Source organism: Macrobrachium nipponense, chromosome 20, assembly GCF_015104395.2.
Source record: "Macrobrachium nipponense isolate FS-2020 chromosome 20, ASM1510439v2, whole genome shotgun sequence".
Classification (NCBI taxonomy): Eukaryota; Metazoa; Arthropoda; class Malacostraca; order Decapoda; family Palaemonidae; genus Macrobrachium; species Macrobrachium nipponense.
Window position 1 is genome coordinate 2,549,297 of NC_061089.1, and position 20,000 is coordinate 2,569,296.

Here is a 20,000-nt window from a genome sequence, read left to right on the forward strand (position 1 = left end):
CCTCAAAAGTTCTCTGTGGATTTGGCTTTCCTTCACCAGGTACATAATTTGGATCATTATGTTCTTAAACATGCTTTTCTAGCCTAAGGGGATCTTTAAAAGTTGCTCCACAATCATCGCACTTGAATTCACTTTCAGAGTGTACTAATTTGTGCCTGAGGAAAGTAGATTTATATGCAAAGGCCATTCCACAGTGCTCACAATTATATGGCCGCTCTCCAGTGTGAGTTCTAGTATGCCTTGCCAAACCATCACTTGCAGCAAAAAAGTAAAAGTAGCATCACATTCTGTGCACTTGAAAGGTCTTTCTCCCGTATGTCTCCTCCTGTGACGCTCTAAGTGCTCACTCCGAAAGAATGCTCTCTCACAAAATTCGCATTTAAAAGGTCTATGTCCACTATGAATAAGTTTATGGGACTGATATGAAGCACAATAAGAGAAAGTTTTTCCACAGTCCTCACACTCATAAGGTCTCTCTCCTGTATGAATTCTTTTGTGCACTTTCAGATTTCCCTTAGTTGTAAAAGTTGCATCACAATCTTCACACTGGAATGGCTTTGCAGGGCCAGCTATATTACTGATATTTTTGAAAACACCGTGGGCTATGTCATTAAACTCAATATATGGGCTTGGATAGTCAGGTGTAGATGCCTCTGAATCAAAATCCTCTTCTTCTTCCTCCTCACCATCTTCATCTTCTTCTTCCTCCTCATCATCATCATCCTCCCTCTCATTTTTTCCATCGCCTGTTCCCTTCTCATTATTAGCATGGTCTTTGTCAGCCAAAAGTTGCTCTGCCCTAGTCACAGCTGTATTTTCATCACTATTTTTGTCTAAATAAATTTCAGTACCACTGCTCAAGGTAACACTAGAATCCAGATTACTAAAATCTTTATCCTCTCCTTTACTTCTGAAATGTTCTCCTAAGGGATGAGAACCCAGACCTAAAGAAGTGCTAGGAGAACTGGTTGATGCATACTGCACACTTGCTTCATCTGTTTTTTCAAAGTCAAGTGAAGCCTCTGATAACATCTTAATACCATTTGAAGGTGATTTCATCTCAATGCTGGAACTGGTCTCATTTCCCACTGAAAGTCTTGAGTCTGTGTTCATTTTTCTTAATTCCATGTTAGCCTGACCATTAATACTTATTTTTTCCTCCATGGAAACACTGGATTTTCCTCCATAATACTGCTCATTCTCTGAACTGAGATCATCTGACCCCACATTGTGGCTTGGAACACAGACAGGATTTATTCCAGAAGGATTGTACGTCTCTACCTCTTTTTCACAGGCTTGCTTCAGACCTTGGACAGGCGCTGAAATTCTAGGTTCTTGAGCTACAGCTTGCATCCTCAAGTCATGTCCTAATGATGGTGTCCTTGAATTTAGAACTGATGAAGGTGGTTGGCAGTCTCCTGAGGGTAACTGGATTTCCTCAGGTTTTGATATACTAGGTGCAACACTATTATAAGTACACAAATCTCTTGGATATTTAAAATTGTCTGTCAACTGGTTCATATCATTCTTTGGTGCCTCATGGTTTGTATTGCCTTTTAAATTTCTCTGATCTTCTAGCACATTGCATGGATCAATTCCCTCCTTAACATCCTGGGTTTCTTTCAAGTCTTCAGGAACATTATGAATACTGCTATAAAATTTTGCATCAAGACGCTGCACTGATAAATCTGTTGGCTGAGGGCAATCTCCCAAATGACTTGAATCCAATGATGTACAAGGATGGTTAGAGAGAGGTCTATGGTCTCCGACAAACCTCTGTTCAACTGCCATGGGTCGCATATCAATTGGATATCTTGAATTGCCATAAGCTCCAGAGACTGCTGAAGAGCTCTGAAGATCTTCAGCAGCATGACAATTTACTGAATTTACATGCGATGATATCCTAACTCTATTATCTGGCAGTTCTCTCACATCACCAACCGAAGAATGGATGCCATGCACTCCAGCTGGATATGAAGATAGATTTCCTTGATGTACCACTGAATTTTCTGTTGGCAATGGAATAGGATGTGGGGATGGGGGGATACCATGAGATGTAGAAGAAATACTCATGTGAGTTGGTGGAGGATGGGAGCCTGGATATGGGTATGGATATGGATATGAATACTGCCCATAAGGATAGTTATAAGTATACAGGTGTCCACGATTTTCCATGCTAGAATCAAGGGAAAATAAAGAATGCATGATTTCTTGTGGAGTCTGATCCATTGCACTGAGTATATTACCAAGATATGTTATAAAGCTTCAATGGCACATACATATAATAAATACTTTTCTACTTGAAGGTTTTCATAATGCAGATAACCAAACTTGGTTATGCTGCTTGGATTTGGTAGAAAAAGTACTTCCCAGACACCTCAGTGAATCTGAAAGATAAAACTGAGAATTAAACAATAACTATAACAAAATCGAACCTCATTGAAACAAACAATTAATGTTTAGCCTTCATAAAAATAATATGGAATTTTTATAATAAAACAAAAGTTTGATATATACTTACCAAGTAATTACATAGCTAATGTTTCTAAAGGCCTGTCCACACTAGGAAACATTGTTTGCAAACAGTTTCCAAACTGTTTGCAAAAAATGTTTCTCGTCCAGACTCAGTTATCATCAGGATGCTTGTCAGTGCAGTAGCCTCTGTATTCTACTTAGCTATCTTAATGCAATCAAGGAGGGATAAGAGACAGAAAAAGGGAAGGGTAAGGAAGTTTTTAGAAAAAGAGGATGTGTCATGCTGACTTGTTTCTGGGGCGGAATTGAAAACATCACAGTTTTTTAAAAGTAAGTTGTATTTTTCCTAGCTATACAAACCTGAGGTCGTTTTCATTCAGGATTACTTTTAGCGTAGGCTGGAATATGGCCTTAAATTCTTGAACAAGGTGGTTAGGCAATAACTACCGCCTGGTAGGTGGGTAGGCCCGCCTGCCCAGATGTAAACACTCCACTTTGCCTTTCAGCCCAGGTTTCAGATTGAGGGGGTGGCATGAGGTAGGCATTAATGTAAAGGACCTCAGGTTTCTATAGTTAGGGAAAAAACAATTTACTTTTACAAAATTTGTGATTTGTTTCTACACTATATAAAACCCTCAGTCCTTTATGCATATTAGGAAGACTCACTGATTGGTGGGAGGAATCTGGAGTGAGCCTCTAGAACTAATGGACTTCAGCACAGCTGGGCTATTCCTCCTGGTTGTAAGAGCAAGGGAGGAGTGCCCTGCCTCTGACAACTTGATTGGAGTACTATAGGAGCTGCTTGATCAAGAGTCAGACTTCTGGCCCTTTTCAAAATGAGTGAGGAATCGTAACTCATCCGAAGAAGGGCTGTGAAGAATATTTAGAGTCGGAGGCATTAATGCAAAGTTCGGGAAGGGTTTGCATTATTGCCGGTCTCCTTCCTCCACTTGCTAGAGGAAGGAGTGGGATTGTTTTCCATGGTTCCAATAAGAAAAATAAAGGAAACACCCTACCAGTAAGTGTAAGTTCAAGTCCTATCCTCAACCTGAAGGGAGAGGAGTAGAAGGACGAGGGAAGGTGGAGAGGCCTGTCACTCTCACATCCTCTTACCTCTAGAACCGCACACCATAGGCGGGATGCAACTTGTCCTCTGAAGGAGCCGGGTAAGCAAACACAACCTGTGAGCATCCACGACTGGTCCAAGGAAAAGAGATTCCAAGGACATGTGAGCAGACCTGAAGGAAGAGATATAAATATGGTAGCAACGAGACGCATCTACCTTCCAGTCCTACATATCTTCAGAGTGATGAAATGTACCCAGCCACTGGCACTGCTCTCTGAGAGAGCTAACAGCGGACATATCCAACTGCAGAGAAGTTTCTCACGATCTCATAAAACCGGAGGAAAACGTGTCATTAGACACTTCTGCATGGAAGTCTACAGTGGATAAAGGTATCAACACTCAATGAAGGGTGTCGATTCTTCATAAGTACAGCAACACACCAATAGGGCAAAGTAATAATTGATCTGAATCAACCAATACAAAGTCCAAGCATGCCATCTGCATTCGAAGGGTGATGCTGAGAACAACCACGCAAATCATCTGTTGAGAGACAAGATGATTCTTGCAAGGCATGTGCACATTAGATGAGAGTCAAATGCCTTCTAGACCGAGGTCCCTGTGATGGCAAGACATATGTTTCTCATCAGTAGTTGAATCTCAACTAAAAGAGAAACAATACTACTTAGTGAATAACTACGGTGAATGTGGACCTTCGTCTTCACAGTTGAATAGAGAGAAGTAAAACTCTCACAATTTCTGATCATAGAAAAAGTCCCGTCTATGACACCAACCAGTGGAGATGGCCCTAATCCCTAGTGTTTTAGAGGACCTGGACTAAGAAAAAAGTTATTCCGCTGTTTCATTGCTGCTCAGCAAGAAAGTCGGAGCTTTCCATGAAGGCAGAGTCTTTCAGTAATGAAAAAACAGGGATTGTACTGCCTGAAAAACAGCTTCTTAAGGGTTGGATCTGGGAGGAATTCCTATTTTACTCTGGAAGCAGAGCTACGCGGGTCGGGCTGGGGGGGGAACAGGCAAAGTCTTCTGTTATTCATTTTCAATTCGGGGTCGAACAAAGAATAATTGACACCTTACAAATTAAAAAATGTATATTAGAAGACAAAACTAAAATTGTCTGAAGAAAATCATTCTGCTTCATCGCAGCAGCCAATGGGGCAGGTGCGATGGAACAGAAGACTAGGCTACAGACTTCTGTTATACCGTGGGGTAAACAGAAAGATGACAATGAGTCTAATGAGATATATCTGTCCGAAAATTCTTGCAACAGCAAATGTGGAGCATGAGACATGGGCCTTATGCGAGAATTCCAAGCAAACCAGAGACCTAAGTCTGTGATTGCTGGGCAGAGAGATTCAAATTGGTAGTTAATCCTCGACAGAGCAGAAACAATACTAAGACAAACGAAATCTCAGAGAGAGAACAGTACTCTGCTAATCGCTCGACTCCTTATACTGGGTTGCCTGGCTAGAACCCTCAAGCACAAAAAAGATACACTTGAGCATCTGCATTCTAGCCAAAATGGGAGGGAAAGAAACCCTCTGTCAGTGATAATGCAAATGCTGTGGCTGTTTTTGGGATACAATACCACTAGTCATCTCAAAATCAAAACCAGAAACTCCTGGGAGGCCAAAAAGGCTGTCCTGAGTTTCAGGTTAATTAAGAGAAGGTACTATTCATTTCGGTCACATACCAGAGGAATTAACTTTCAGATATGCTCCTATTACTCAGATGATGCAACTGATAGCAAAAGCTTGTTGCAAGGAGGATATACTAGTATATATTTGTAGGTTCCTGTAAATCACAGTCCAGCCTAAATCTTCTTCATTCGAGAGACAAGAATAAGGACTGGAAGCAGACCTCCATCATTATCTAATGAAGAGAATGAAGGTGAAGTCGTCCCAAAGGGAGACTTTACGGTGATAACCAGAGACCGAAGATGACTAGTTCAAGACGAACTGGTTGTTCCTAAAACAACAGCACTAGAAAGGCATTCAAATTTCTCAGTGCTATCCATCCTGAACAGATTGACGTATATTCGGTAAGATCCTAAGATGGAACCAAAAACATAGTCACTCGGATTTACTCTGAGGAGTATGTAACCAGGAAGTAGAGGAAAATGGAGGAAGATTGACTGTTCTTGCCTGCTCTTCTCTGAACTTGTGATGTTCTCACTCTGTTAAATGAAGCATTCATTTCCTACAACTGTTTCGTAGCACAAATGCATGTGAAAGTTGAGCGGAGTTGAATGCAGTAAAAGCAGGCAAGAACTTGCCACGTCTTGCTATACATCTATCTTCTCCGTGATCGAACCTCACAAAGAAGACTACACAGAGGACCTCCTCCTATCTTCCTATCTCCTTCAGATGCCTTGTCCCGAGGAACAGGGACATCGATCTTGGCACCTGAAGAATAGCCATTCCTGGCTTTCACTGGTGCATCAGAGCCACCAACGTAGCTCGGTCCCTTCTCTCACCCTGCGTCACTGTCATGATAGAGAGAAGACTACCTATAACTGACTGTGGATACACGAACCCCCTTGGAGGTTGTACACTCGGAGAGACTTGTACACGAGTACCCAACACGGTTTTGGTTCCATGAGCAGCGCCCTTGGAACCAGAGAAAGGAGAATGAACCTGTGTAAGAACTCCTGGGGCTCCCGAGAAACTATATTTTGGGGATAGCATCTAGGTTCCTGTTCTGGAAGGAGCAGGTGAGCCGAAGAGACAGCCAATTGCTTCCTCCCCAGGGAAAGGATGCAGACCTTTAGAAGTCTTGAGACAAGACTTTTTAGAAGGTGGAGAAAATACCTTTCTCTTCTTAGCCCGTGGAAGCCTCCCAAGAGGGAAGTGAGGAGGCGTCAGATGACGAAGATGAAAGACAATGACCCCTATGAAAAACTTGCTGCAAACACGAGAAAGGAGGGTACTATGTCATGGCAAGGAACTGCCCTGATCTAGAGCAGAGAGTTCATTCGTTAGAGCTGAGCACTCTGCTCAGCAGAGCTGGCTGGTTGAGCTAAGTCAATTGAGCTGAGCAGATCACCACTACATAATTATGAGTGGTAATCATCAACAAAGAACTATCACTTCTTCCCAATTAACTGTTCTCCATCCAGGCCAAAGCTCCAAGAAGAACAAAGAGGGATTCTGTGTCTGCTGTCCTGCATCTTCAGACCCTAAGGTCCATGAAGACGGTACTTGACCATTCACCTAGGTGTTACATGCAGTACCAAGCTCTGCATAGCTCCAAACAAGATTGAAGAGCAAACTCACCTGTACTGGTAAAAGCTTGTCTCGCTATCCAACCACTCGTGATAGTGAGCACTCGGTGAGCGTTAGAACTCGTAAGAATTCCCACACTCAGTGAGAAAACCCGACTCTTGCAAGACAATAATTGGGCAAGCCTTGTCTCGCCCTGGTGCTCGGCAATATGACGAAGCCGAGCATTCGATGAGTGCCTGTGAAAACAAAGGATCCAGGTGCTCGGCGAGACTCCTGACTATTGTAATAATAGAAGACCAAAACACTCGGAGAGTGCTAGCAATTCCAAAAAATTTAAGCACTCAGCGAGACCCCCGAATTTTGTCAAATGATCATCGGGGAGAGGCCCTTCTCGACTCCTGTAGAAATTACGGAGGAACAGGCGTAAAAACCAGTCCTAAATGTGAGCATTTAAGACTGGAATGAGAGTAGTACAATTCAACAAAATATGCACTCGAGGCTCCCAGAACACATGAACCCATAGGGGACTGTGGATTGAAATCTGTCCAAAGGCCAGAAAGACCTAGGGAGAACATAGTCTCCAGATGTTGAATCCTAAGAATCTAAACACCAGATGTCAAGACGGTGAGAGGTCTCTCCGTCATTGACAGAAGATCCTTCCTTAACGACCTTAAGATCCTTCCAGGAATATAGTTACTCAATGCTGAATCCTACGGAGAGCACTCTGCAGGATCCCTCCTATTCACCTCGCCCCTCCTGGTGTAGCCATAGGAAGTAGAGGGAATAAGTGAGGAAGATTGGGCGCTTTCACTCACCTTACTAGCAGAACTAGAAGGAGAAGCAAGTCGCAGGCAGCCATAAACTTGCGACGTGAGTCTAGGGGAGCATTCTCGCCCTGGAGAAACGCTTTCCCGAGGATAGTTACAAAACTCTCGCACGGCAGGAGAAACGTTTACTGCCACAGAGACCAGTCAGTCAAGTGAATGTGACTATTGTCTGGGTGGAGTTGAGCATCCACCTGATTGGCACGGGCCGGTACCACCCTCCAACGAGTCCAAGTCCCCATCGAGGCCAAAACCTTTCAAGAGGACCGAAGGGGGACCCCCTACTGATCTCACTGCATGCACGGTCCCGCAGGACCATCACATCAACCCTGGGTCCTGAGCAATCACTGTGAGAGCAATCATCGGCAAGGAGCGAGTCACCTGAGCTACTCACTCCTTTCTTCCACTCTGTGCCTGAGTCGTGACGGTGAGCGGACTCAGCGTCATCAACTCTGGATGCACTCAAGTCCATAGATTTATGTGCATTCGGGGAATCTTGCGAACAAGCGCCCGTCATGGAACTAGTTTTTGGGGCAGAACCTCTAGGACTAACAGCAGAAGTGCGAACCGAAGTTTGAGCTTCTACAGCTCCTGGCACGCTAGACCCTGGGAACAGTGTGACGGTTCCTGTTCCCAAAAGAACAAGCGAGCCAGCGGAAGACCCAACTGCTTCCACAGTTAGAGGAGGCAAACCCTTAGAAATTCTGTGATAAGACTTCTCAGGGGAGAGGTTACCTTCTCCTAATTTGAAGGGGTGGAGGTTGAAGAAAAAAATGATGATTACAAAGAGGAAGATGACAACACATGACGAGCTCTCTTCCTTCTTGACTTCTCCAAATTCTGCAAGACTTCTTCTATGGGATGAGGCACATTTACTGGTAGAAATACAGTTAATAACCACAGGGCAGCCGTGAAGGCGTTGTCCAGTGATGAAACTTCACAATAACAGTGGCAAATTAATATGATTTCAAGCAGGTGAACAGTACACACACTCGAGGACCAATATCACAGCATGCTACGAGTTACAGGTACTATTCCAAGGTTAGGATAGTCAACACGAAGAGATATCCAACCAACTACTGCTGTCAATCAACTATCACCACTGTTAGCCAATAAAAGAAAGAAAATTATTATAGTCAACACGAAGAGATATCCAACCATCTACTGATATGATCAACTATCACCACTATTAGCCTGTAAAAAAAGGAAAATATGATTTAAAAAAATAAGGATACTCCTCTCACATTCCAGGGCACTGCCCTCTGAAATGAGAGGAGATCCCTCAAACACTAAACACCACATGGCCCCTCCTCTATCTTCGTTCGATAAGCTAGCAAAAGGACGAAAGAAAAGTGGAAATGCCAGAAGATACACAAAGGACAAAGCTCCAAAGTTCCCCTCAGTAATATCCAGAGTGTAAGCATAAATTTTGGATAAATACATTGTCTCATCCTACCGTTAAAGGGCAAAAATATGTAATAAGGGTGTTGGCACACTTGCCGCCAACCCTTAACACAGCGCAGAAAGGCGACTAGCAATGCTATCATAAAAAATGGGTTTGCATATTAATTATTAGTCAATTTATTACTAACATCAAACACAGTACATATATACATATTCATTCAAAATAACAAAATAAAGATCCAACTGGGAAAATCTTGATTAACCACTAGTCAGCAAAAGCTCACAAACATATGTCTTCATCGGAAGACGGCCGAAAGCAAATTGGAGTGTTTGCATCTGGGCAGGTGGGCCTACCCACCTACCAGCCGGTAGTTACTGCCTGACCACCTTGTTCAAGAATTTAACGGCTGTATTCCAGCATGTGCTGAAAGTAATTCCTAATGTAAAGGACCAAGGGTTTGTATAACATGTAGGAACAATTCTAGGTTGTCCCACGGATGTTGGAATGCATCCTCTGCAGCTGCCCATGGGTCCAGAACAACGGAGCAGAGGGTTTCCACCTTCTGGTTGAACCGGGTGGTGAACAAGTCTATGACTGGATGCCCCCGTAAGCTGAAAAGTCTTTCCACCACGTCCTGGTGTAGGGACTAATCGGTCCCTATCACTTGATTCTGGCAGCTGAGCTTGTCAGCCATTACATTCCTCTTGCCTGGAATGTAGCTGGCTGATAACTCTACTGAGTGAGCTACTGCCCATTCGTGCACCTGCATTGTCAATTGGTGTAGCACGAGAGAGGTAAGTCCCTCTTGCTTGTTGACGTATGCCACCACTCATTAACACCACAGTGTCCCATCACCCTATCCCAAAACTCTTGAGAGGGCCAGGAATTGATGTAAAGGCACTTGTTATGAAGGTTCCATACTCCTGCAGTCAGCAACTCCTCCAGGTGTGTGCCCCATCCCTCGTTTGATGCATCTGAGAACAGGAGCATGTCCGGAGGGGGAATGGACAGATCCACTCCTACAATGAGGTTCCTGTCTTCTAGCCACCAATCCAAGTTTTCCCTTACCTCCTGCGAGAGAAGAACAAGGAATAACTGAGGATCCGGTGACTGCGGCCAATACTCCCTCAGTCGCCACTGGAGAGACCGAAGGTGAAGGTGCCCATGAGGGACCAGCTTCTTCAATAACAATCACAACTTGCCAAAGCCGAGTGGGTTGTTCCTGCCTTGACAGGAACAGCTGCGCTGCCTCGCTGAGCCTGCTGATACGAGTCTGTGGGGAAGACCCTTGCTGCTACTGTCTGTCAGCATGCCCAAATACAACGTCCTCTGCTTGGGTTCAAAATCAGACTTCTCCAGATTTATCAAGACCCCTAGATCCTGACAGAACTTGAAGGGATGATCCCTGTCCTGTAGCAACTGCAAGCAGGAGCTCGCCAGGACCAACCAATCATCGAGATACCTCAAAAGACATATCCCAGCACCAAATCCGCAGATACGTATGGACCCAGCGAGAAGCATTTCTCGTAAGTCACTCTTACATCCTTCAGGTAGTGGGATGCAAAGACAGAGTTGCATCTCCAGTACGTGGCAGCTAGAATGTCCTTCATAGACATATTCCTATGAAAGGATAAAGAAGTCATAATGGCTTGCACCTCATGCGCTTTTACTCTAAGCTGCTTGAAGGAGTCGTCGCACGCCTCATGTGCTTCAGAGATGACACTTCTCACAAAGAAGGCCAGGGCGTTCTTAGACATGGTTCTACTTGGGTCCCTCACTGCACACCAGAGACTCTCTAGGCTACCCTTAATCTGTTTCTTCCTTTGAAAATAGAACTTAAGGGTCCTGACTGGGCAAAGAGACCTCTCAATCTCCGTCCTTACCAAGGGGGAGAGTCCCTTAACCTCAAAGCTCCTAGGCCATGGTTTTGAGGGGTTATTGTTCTTTGCCAGGAATAATGGCTTAAAAGAACATACTGCCGAGTCTCCTTTAAATCCGACATTCGAGTCCAGGGCATGAAGTTCACTTGTCCTCTTAGCAGTTGCGAGGGCCAAGAGAAAAATACATTTCCTCGTCAGGTCCCTAAATGAAGCCTGATGGGGAGGCTCGAACTTGTTGGATGTGAGGAATTTAAGAACCACGTCCAGATTCCAACTAGGTGGAAGTGATGACTTCTTCTTGGAGGTCTCGAAGGACCAAATGAGATCATGAAGATCCTTGTCCTCCGCTATCTTTAGGCCCCTGTTTCTAAAGACAGCGGAGAGCATGCTTCTATATCCTCTGATTGTGGATACAGCTAGTTGAGATTCTCCTCTCAGAAAGAGAAGAAAATCAGCAATGTCGGTCACAGAGGTATTGGAAGAGGACAGCTTCTTCGACCTGCACCCTCGTCGAAAGACTTCCCACTTCGATTGGTACACCCGTAAGGTCGAGGACCTGTGGGCGCTAGCGATCGCGCTAGCAGCCTTTCACGAAAAGCCTCTCGCTTTGACGAGTCTTTCGATAGTCAAAAGGCAGTCAGGGAGAGACCGGGGAGGTTTTTGTGAAACCTCTCGAAGTGGGGTTGTTTGAGCAGATCTGTCCTTAGTGGAAGAGATCTGGGGAAGTCCACCGTCCATTCCAGTACCTTTGTGAACCAATCTTGAGCGGGCCAAAAGGGAGTGATTAGAGTCAGTCTCATTCCCGTCGAGGCCATGAACTTTCTTATTACTTCCCTCGCCAGTTTGAATGGGGGAAAGGCGTAAGCGTCTATGCCCGACCAGCTTAGGAGGAGGGCATCGACTGCTATGGCTCTTGGATCTTCGATCGAAGAGCAAAAGTTGTCTATCCTTTTGTTGAGGAACGTGGCGAATAGGTCTATTTGTGGTTTTCCCCACAGGGCCCAAAGCCTTCGGCACACTTCGAGATGGAGGGTCCATTCTGTAGGAAGGACCTGGTTCCTCCTGCTCAATAGGTCCGCCCTCACATTCTTTTCTCCCTGTATGAACCTGGTAAGGAGTGTGATACCTTGTTCCTCCGTCCAGATCAGAAGAGCCCTTGCTATTTCGTAAAGGGAGAATGAGAGAGTTCCTCCTTGTTTGCTAATGTAAGCCAGAGCCGTGGTGTTGTCCGAGTTAACTTGGACCACCACGCCTCTGACTTCTGATTCAAAGGACTTGAGGGCTAGATGAACAGTCAAAAGTTCCTTTGCGTTGATGTGCCAGGACACCTGTTCCCCTGTCCAGGTGCCTGACACTTCTTTCGCCCCTAGTGTCGCTCCCCAGCCTGACTCTGACGCGTCGGAGAACAACACTATGCACGGGCTCAGTATCAAAAGGGATATGCCTTCGTTCCTTTTGAGAGGAGCCATCCACCAAGAAAGGTGACTCTTTACCTCTTGAAGGATCGGAAAGGAGTCTGACAGGTCTCCTGACTTCCGATTCCACATGCGCTGGAGGTAAAATTGTAGAGGTCTTAAGTTGAGCCTCCCTAGAGAAAAGAACTGCTCCAGCGAGGAAAGGGTACCCAGCAGGCTCAGCCATTCCCTCGCGGAGCTTTGTTCTTTCCCTAAGAAGGCTGAGACTTTCTCTAAGCCTCGATCGAGTCTTTCCCGGGACGGAAAAACTCGAAAACCCCGAGAATCCATCTGAATCCCCAGATAGACAAGGTTCTGGCTGGGGATCATCTGTGACTTCTCGAGGTTTTCAAGTAGTCCAAGCGATCGTACTAGGTTCAGTGTCGTGGACAAGTCCTCCAGACATTGCCGTTCCGACTTGGCTCTGATGAGCCAGTCGTCCAGATAAAGTGAGATACTCACCCCCTTCAAATGCAGCCAACGGGCTACGTTCTTCATCAAACCCGTGAAAACTTGTGGGGCTGTTGACAGGCCGAAGCACAAAGCCCTGAACTGAAAGATCCTCTTCTGGATCATAAATCAGAGAAACTTCCTTGATGTAGGATGCAGAGGAACATGAAAATATGCATCTTGCAGGTCCAGGGAGATCATCCAATCTCCTGGACGTAGAGCCGCAAGAACCGAGGAAGTCATCTCCATAGAGCACTTCCTCTTTTCTACAAACCGATTCAAGGAACAGGCGATTGTAGAAGCCTTGGGAGTGGGGATCCTGTACTATTTCGATGGCCTCCTTCTCCAACATCTGATCCACAAGGTGAAGGAGAGTTCTTCGCAGAACAGGGTCTTTGTACTTCGCCGACAGCTCCCTCAGAGTCGAGGTCAAGGGAGGTCTGTCTTTGAAGGGGATGAGATATCCCTTGCTTAGAACTGAGAGGGACCAGTTGTCCGCCCCTCTCATAGCCCAGGCTTCTGAGAACTTTAGAAGCCTGGCACCTACTGGCGTCTGGAGGACTAGGTTGTCATTTTCCTTTCTTGAAAGGCCTGAAAGAAGACCTCCCTCTCTTTTCAGGTCCTTTCCTTCTAAAGGAGGAACGAGAAGAAGGACCTCCTCGAAAGGGCACTTGAGGAGGGCGACTCTTTCTTTACGGAAGGAGCAGCAGGTCTAGCTTTCCTAGCCAACTGGACCAAAAGATCCTGGGTCGCTTTCTCAGTTAGTGAGTGAGAGATGTCCCTCACTAACTGAGATGGAAACAGCTGTTTAGATAGAGGCGCGTAAAGTAACGACGACCTCTGAACTGGTGACACAGATTTAGTTAAAAAAGAGCTAAATACTGCTCTTTTCTTAAGAACCCCTACACCGAAGAGGGAGGCTAATTCGCCTGACCCGTCTCGGACAGCTTTGTCCATACAGGACAGAACGCTGTGAAGCACTTCGGGGCTAAGGAAGTACGGGTCCTGGGTTTTCTTGGCCAACGCCCCAAGGGACCAGTCCAAAAAGTTGAAGACTTCCAGGACATAGAATAGTCCCTTGAGGAGATGGTCCATCTCGGACATACCCCATGTGGTCTTAGCAGTGGGCAGAGCATGTCTCCTCGACGAATCCACTAGAGTGGAGAAATCTGCTTCGGCAGACGAAGGAAGAGCCAGTCCCATGGGTTCCCCCATCTCGTACCATATGCCCCTTCTTCCTGAGAGCTTGGAGGGAGGACAGGAAAAGACAGTCTTCCCTGCCTCCTCCTTGGAGCTAAAGCAAGTCCCTACAGACTGGAGGGCTTTTCTCATAGAGATGGTAGGGCGCATTCTCAGGAAGGAGGAGGTTTTAGCCGTCTTCGTACTTGAAAACAAAGAACGAGAAGGTGGGGCGGCTGGACTGAGGGAGTCTCCAAACTCCTGTACTAATAAAGCTGCCAAGGTTTTGTAGTCTGAAAGAGCCGCTACCCTCGGAGAATCCTCCTCAGAAATCTCCTCCAGCTCTTGCATCGCAGTCCTGCCAAGGGAAGAGCGATCACAAGAAGGCGAGCGCCTACGAGGCGAGGCGCGCCTGCCCGGTTCCACAGGTAATTGCTCTTGAGGAGAGGGGCTTCTGTCCGAAGAAGAGCGGTCTTCAGGGACATCGAGGAAGGAAAGCGCTTCGCGTATGCAAGAAGTCTCTCTTTTGGGTGGCGCCTCGCGACTGTCAGACGCCTCGCGCTTGGTAGGAGCGTCGCGCCTGGCTGGCGATTCGCGGCTGGGAAGCGGCTCGCGCTTGGCTGGCGCCTCGTGCCTGGTTGACGGCTCGTGCCCGGTAGGTGACTCGCGCCTGGCTAGGGACTCGCGTCTGGCTGGCGGTTCATGCCGGTTGACAGCTCGCACCCGGTAGGTGACTTGCGCCTGGCTGGCGGCTTGCGTTTGGTTGATGGCTTGCGCCCGGAAGGCGACTTGCGCCTGGCTGGCGCTGTGCGGCTGGAAAGCGGCTCGCGCCTGACCGGCGACTGGCTGGAGACTCGCGCCTCACTGGCAACTCGCGCCTGGCTGGAGACTTGCGCTTGGCTGGCGACTCGCGCCTAGCTGGCGCCTCGCGCCTGGGAAGAGCCTCGCGTTTGGCTGGCGCCTCACGACTGTGTGGTGCTCCATGGTTGGAAGGAGCCGAGAGCTCGGTCGCTAAGCGTTCCCGAGCCTCGTACTTCCAAGGAGACGAGCGAGAAGCAGGAAGATCAAAAGACCCCTACTGAGGGCGGCGAACCGGGGAGAAGAGCCTGTAGCTTGGCAAGTCCAGGGGATGTGAGGATCTCTTAACAGGGAGAGAAACGTCCTTCCTACGAGGAGGATACTTCGTAAGGACTCCCACCAGTGAAGAAATCTGCTCCTGCAGATTACGGAGAATCTTCTTCGTAGCATCCTCCTGATCCGTGTCTGACGGAGGGGAAGGAGGTCTGGAGGTAGAAGGAGACTCCAAACAAGGAGCTGGCGAAAACAAGGCTCTCCTGGCTCTCTTCCTGTCCACAGGAGAATTTTCCGGGAAGCGCTCGGGGCTTGAATCCAAGGTGGGCGCCTTCCAACTCCTCTTCAGTGGGCGAGACTGCTCAGCCGAACTCCAACCGCGCCTGGGCGAAGTGGAATCGGACGAAGAGAAGCACTCTCTAAGGATGCCTTTGCAACGGCGATCCCTGGCAGTCTGAGACGATACTACAGAACCTGCCGAAGGAACGCCTGATCGGTGGGGATTCTCCACAACCTCCGTAAGGCTTTCGACATTCCTCCTCCTCTGGGCCTGGGAGTTTGGAAGAGGTCTAGGCCTGGGAGCGTTGCAATCACTTATCACTGCACTTTGCTTACCTTCCAAAGCTCTCATTTGGAGCTCCATCCTTTTGAGGGCAGCCTTCATATCCGCTAACTCCACAGACGAATCTGCAGGTTGGGTAAAGGGTGAAGGAGCTGATACTGTGGGAGAGGATGCAACAACTACTTCATGTATAGGAACTATCATAGCACTAACTGGCTCATTAGACTGAGACCTACTAGAGCTTCGAGAAGAAGCTTTCCTAATCCTATCCTTTTCTAACTTCCTCAAGTAGGAGGTTAGAGCCTTCCATTCCTCCTCACTCAAATTCTCACACTCCTTACAGGGATTAGTGAAAGAACATTCATACTCCCTACACCGCTTACATACTGTGTGAGGATCTACTGAGCCCTTCGGTAGTCTCACATTACACCCCTCATTCACACACACTCTAATTACATAACTAGAGTCAGACATCCTGAGAAAAAACCAAAGCGAAATCCAATAAACAGTCCACAAAAGAGTATACCAAACCAAAGATCCAATACGTCACCAAAAGACAGTCCAGATGATCAAAGGCGAACGAAAAGCGAAAATCAGGTCAGGAGGAACCAACAACAATGTTGCTGGAACCGGCAACAGAGAGAATCTGATTAGAAAACGGGAATGGTTCCAAGTGGCGGTAGATCACCTGACCTACCTGTAGCGTGTGCCGCGAAATTTGAATTTCTGTCGGGAACGCCAGAGTCTAAAGCTAAGTATATATCTGACAGGGAAGTTGAATGTACAAAAATAAAAAATTCCAGTGAATTACTGTCAGATGGAAAAAAAAAAAAAAAAATCCACATAAATGTCCTGCCCCTCACAATGTCCTTGTCCTTTTTTTTTCCTCCAACACAAAGTGAAAAAACAAACCCAAAAACAACAAAAAATATCAGTCTCCACAATCTAGCACGGTGCTTTCTCTAATGCATGCCCAAACAAAAAGTACTCAACAACAGCAAGAGAGTGAGGGGTATTCCCTTACCTCCATTTATATACCTTCTTACATTGTTCAATGACCACTATCTGGTAAACAATGAAGAATACTACATGAAAGGCAACAGCTTTAATTGCCTATTGCCATAAGAACAATTCTCCTTCACACTACAGGTTAACCAGTTCATAGATCTGACAAGGTATGTGTAATAAGTAGGCCAAACATTATTTCTGTGTTTTAGCCTACCACATAGGCTATTTGGGTTATGGTTGTGTTCACAAGAAAAAGTACTAGGTAGCCTCCAAAATAACAGATCAAAACTCTAGAAATAGGTAGCATTGGCTCCTCCTGGCGTAGTGATGGTACTGATCAGTACAATCAATTCTGGTTATCATAAGAGCCTCAGCTACGCAAACCCCTGAAATAGCAGTAATGGCACTGAAGAAATGACAATGTTCTTTTAGGACAGGATAGGATACTTGCCAAGTCAAAACCAATAGGAAGTAACCCTCTTGTCTGGTAAAAAGTTAGAAATAAAAATAGAATACTACAAGTTTTAGGCCAAAAGCCAAGCACTGAAACCTATGACATTATACAGTGCTGAAATGAAAACTGGGAGTCAAAGTTTTAAAAAGTGTAACAAGAGGAAAACCTCAGCATTGCACTAGCCTATGAAACAACTGTTAGGTAGGGGGAGGTGAAAAGATGGAAGAAGAGAATGTGAACGGTTGTGCAGTAAAAGAAATGAAAGGGGCTAGGGCTAGAGGCTGAAGGGACTTGCAAAGAACCTTCTGTAACACCTACAGTACTTCACACGAGGAGCACTAGTGTAGCTCCCCCCTACGGAGTCTACCAACAAGTGTACCTTCTAGGCTAGTTTGCATATGTGATACTACTAGCTAGCCTAAATGTTATTTGATAGTACTTGGCTAAATAGTAGGTAGTACATTACAGAAATTAATTGGGTATATCTAAGTTAACGCAATTTAGGTAGTGATAAGCTAAGGGGGCGTAGCCTTTAGAAGATGCTGAACTGACATCCGAGTAACTGGGCAGGCCAAAGCTAAACTTATATATAGGTAGGCTAGAATTATATAGGTATTTTTGTGGCCGGTTCTTTGGCTGGCCTTTGCCTTGCATCTGCCTATAGCTAGGTACCGACACAGGAATCGTAAAGTGGACAAGGGAGATTGTTTTTAAGTCTACGAGACCTTTTGCCTTTCCTGTTCGAAAACTATGATATTTAGCTTCATATGGAACCTTTAATCTTAAAATATGCTACTTAACAATTTGTTAGGTCAAGAAACATGTGCGAATAATAATGAAATCACTGTCATTTAATAGGAGACGTTATTCATGGGAATCACAATAACCGACGACGGTAGACTATCGCTAGTATTGATTGTACGAACTTGGGCCAGGAGGGGAATAATAGCAAAATGGCCGAATACAACCAATCATTTCTAATAAGACTAGTAAGCACAATAAAACTGTATTTATCTAACGTTGTTTCGACACTTGAATTAAACTAGCACATGGCAATATGTATTAAATAATATGTCACACTGATATTCACTAGAAATTAAATAATTACCGGATTTCACTAACTGAAGCCCATACAACAACCTCCACGATTGCCAACCTTGGCAACAGAGCCTCGCCTTATAAAAACAAACAAAACCAATATTGTTTTTATTATTTGTTTCGCCAGTTATTTATTTAGATAATATAGTTGTCTTAACCTTGACATCATTCAAAACTTCAGCGTATGCACTATACAACGTTCCGCCTTACCTGAAACATATTAGATGTATATTGTAAAACTTTGCGATCTTATTTCACGCGATAAAAATACAAACAGTGGGTTGATTCTATATATATATATATATATATATATATATATATATATATATATATATATATATATATGTGTGTGTGTGTGTGTGTGTGTGTGTGTTTGTGTGTGTATGTGTATGTATTATATATATATATATATATATATATATATATAAATTCTTCTGTTAAAAACATGATACGTATCAAGTATAAAAGGCATTAAAATTATGTTTTAAATCTAAGGACTATATTTCGGTGGACTTTCTTCCACCCTTATCAAGCAGTAAATGGCAGAGGGAGTTTAATTGAAGAAAATATACAGTCGCCCTTAGTGATGCTTGGACGTCGCTGAGCCATCGTGGGATCTGTTAATTGTCTTAATCCGCTTCATCGTTGCTTTATATATATATATATATATATATATATATATATATATATATATATATATATATATATATAACCTAGTCATTTTTACCAGACACGTGTGTAATTGTAATAGCCAAAAAGAGCGAAGAATTAGATAAAAGGGCATTGTGGTTATTACAGATACACACACACAAATATATATATTATATATATATATATATATATATCTATATATATATATATATATAGTATATATATATATATATATATATATGTGTGTGTGTGTGTGTGTGTGTGTGTGTGTATGTATATAAGTCTCTATCACATTATCATGATTCATATATACTCATTAACCTACCTTTATTTTTAATTTGCTCTACCTCGAAATTGATACATTTTCATATATGTTAACCGAAGAGGAATTTTTTATTTGATAATAATTTCGTCGACTCATGGGCGCGAACATTAGAACCAAGAAATCAGGATGTACAGTGTCGCACTCCAACCACACGGCTATCACGAGAGGTGATAGCCGTGTGGTTAGAGCGCTTCACTGTACATACTGATTTCTTGGTTCCTAGGTTCGCGAACGTCAGTCAACGAAATTATTATCAACTAAATGAATCCCTTTTGGTTAACATATATGAAAATATATTAATTCCGAGGCAGAGCGAATTAGACATTAAAGGAAATTTGTAGCCTAATTTACAAGAGACGTGAGTGTACGTAAGGAACAATGTCCTTTCACTAATTCATTAACTGAAACAGCATGCCAAATTCTAATGTATTCCTTATTGTGTAGAATTCTCTGGCCTTTCTGCCGATATATGAACACAGACTGCTTCTGGCAGTTATTTATGGATGTATGTCTTACTAAACACAAATCTACTGTCTCAGACTTATTTCTGCTCTTGGTGTGAATCAGTACTACTTATCCGTCTGCACCTGTCTATGTCAACCCAGTTTGTCTGTAATGAATTATCAGTACCCATCTACCTGTCTTACTCTCTGGTCCTCACAACTGGTGACCTCCCGGATTGGACGGTGACCTTCAGAAAGCCTTTAATGGACTCATAATGGTGCTAAAGTTTAGGCTTCTGAAAGCTCCTTTCCCCAGACACACCAACACCTTTAGCAGACTCCATACGGCACACTTCCTCAGGTGTGTTTAGATGTTTTCGAGCGGTTTCGTCCGTTTCTGTGAGCAAAACAAGCCA

The 20,000-nt window shown here is 44.7% G+C and overlaps 1 protein-coding gene across 1 annotated transcript; it reads right to left on the reverse strand.

Moving 5' to 3' along the window:
* Positions 1-70: 70 nt before the first annotated feature.
* On the reverse strand, positions 71-18,289 carry LOC135221630 (zinc finger protein sens-like; the record flags this gene model as incomplete). The annotated part of the gene is given in 2 exon segments (XM_064259302.1): positions 71-2,387; positions 18,176-18,289. A coding segment is annotated over 1 exon segment (2,085 nt). The 5' UTR covers positions 2,230-2,387; positions 18,176-18,289.
* Positions 18,290-20,000: the final 1,711 nt, after the last annotated feature.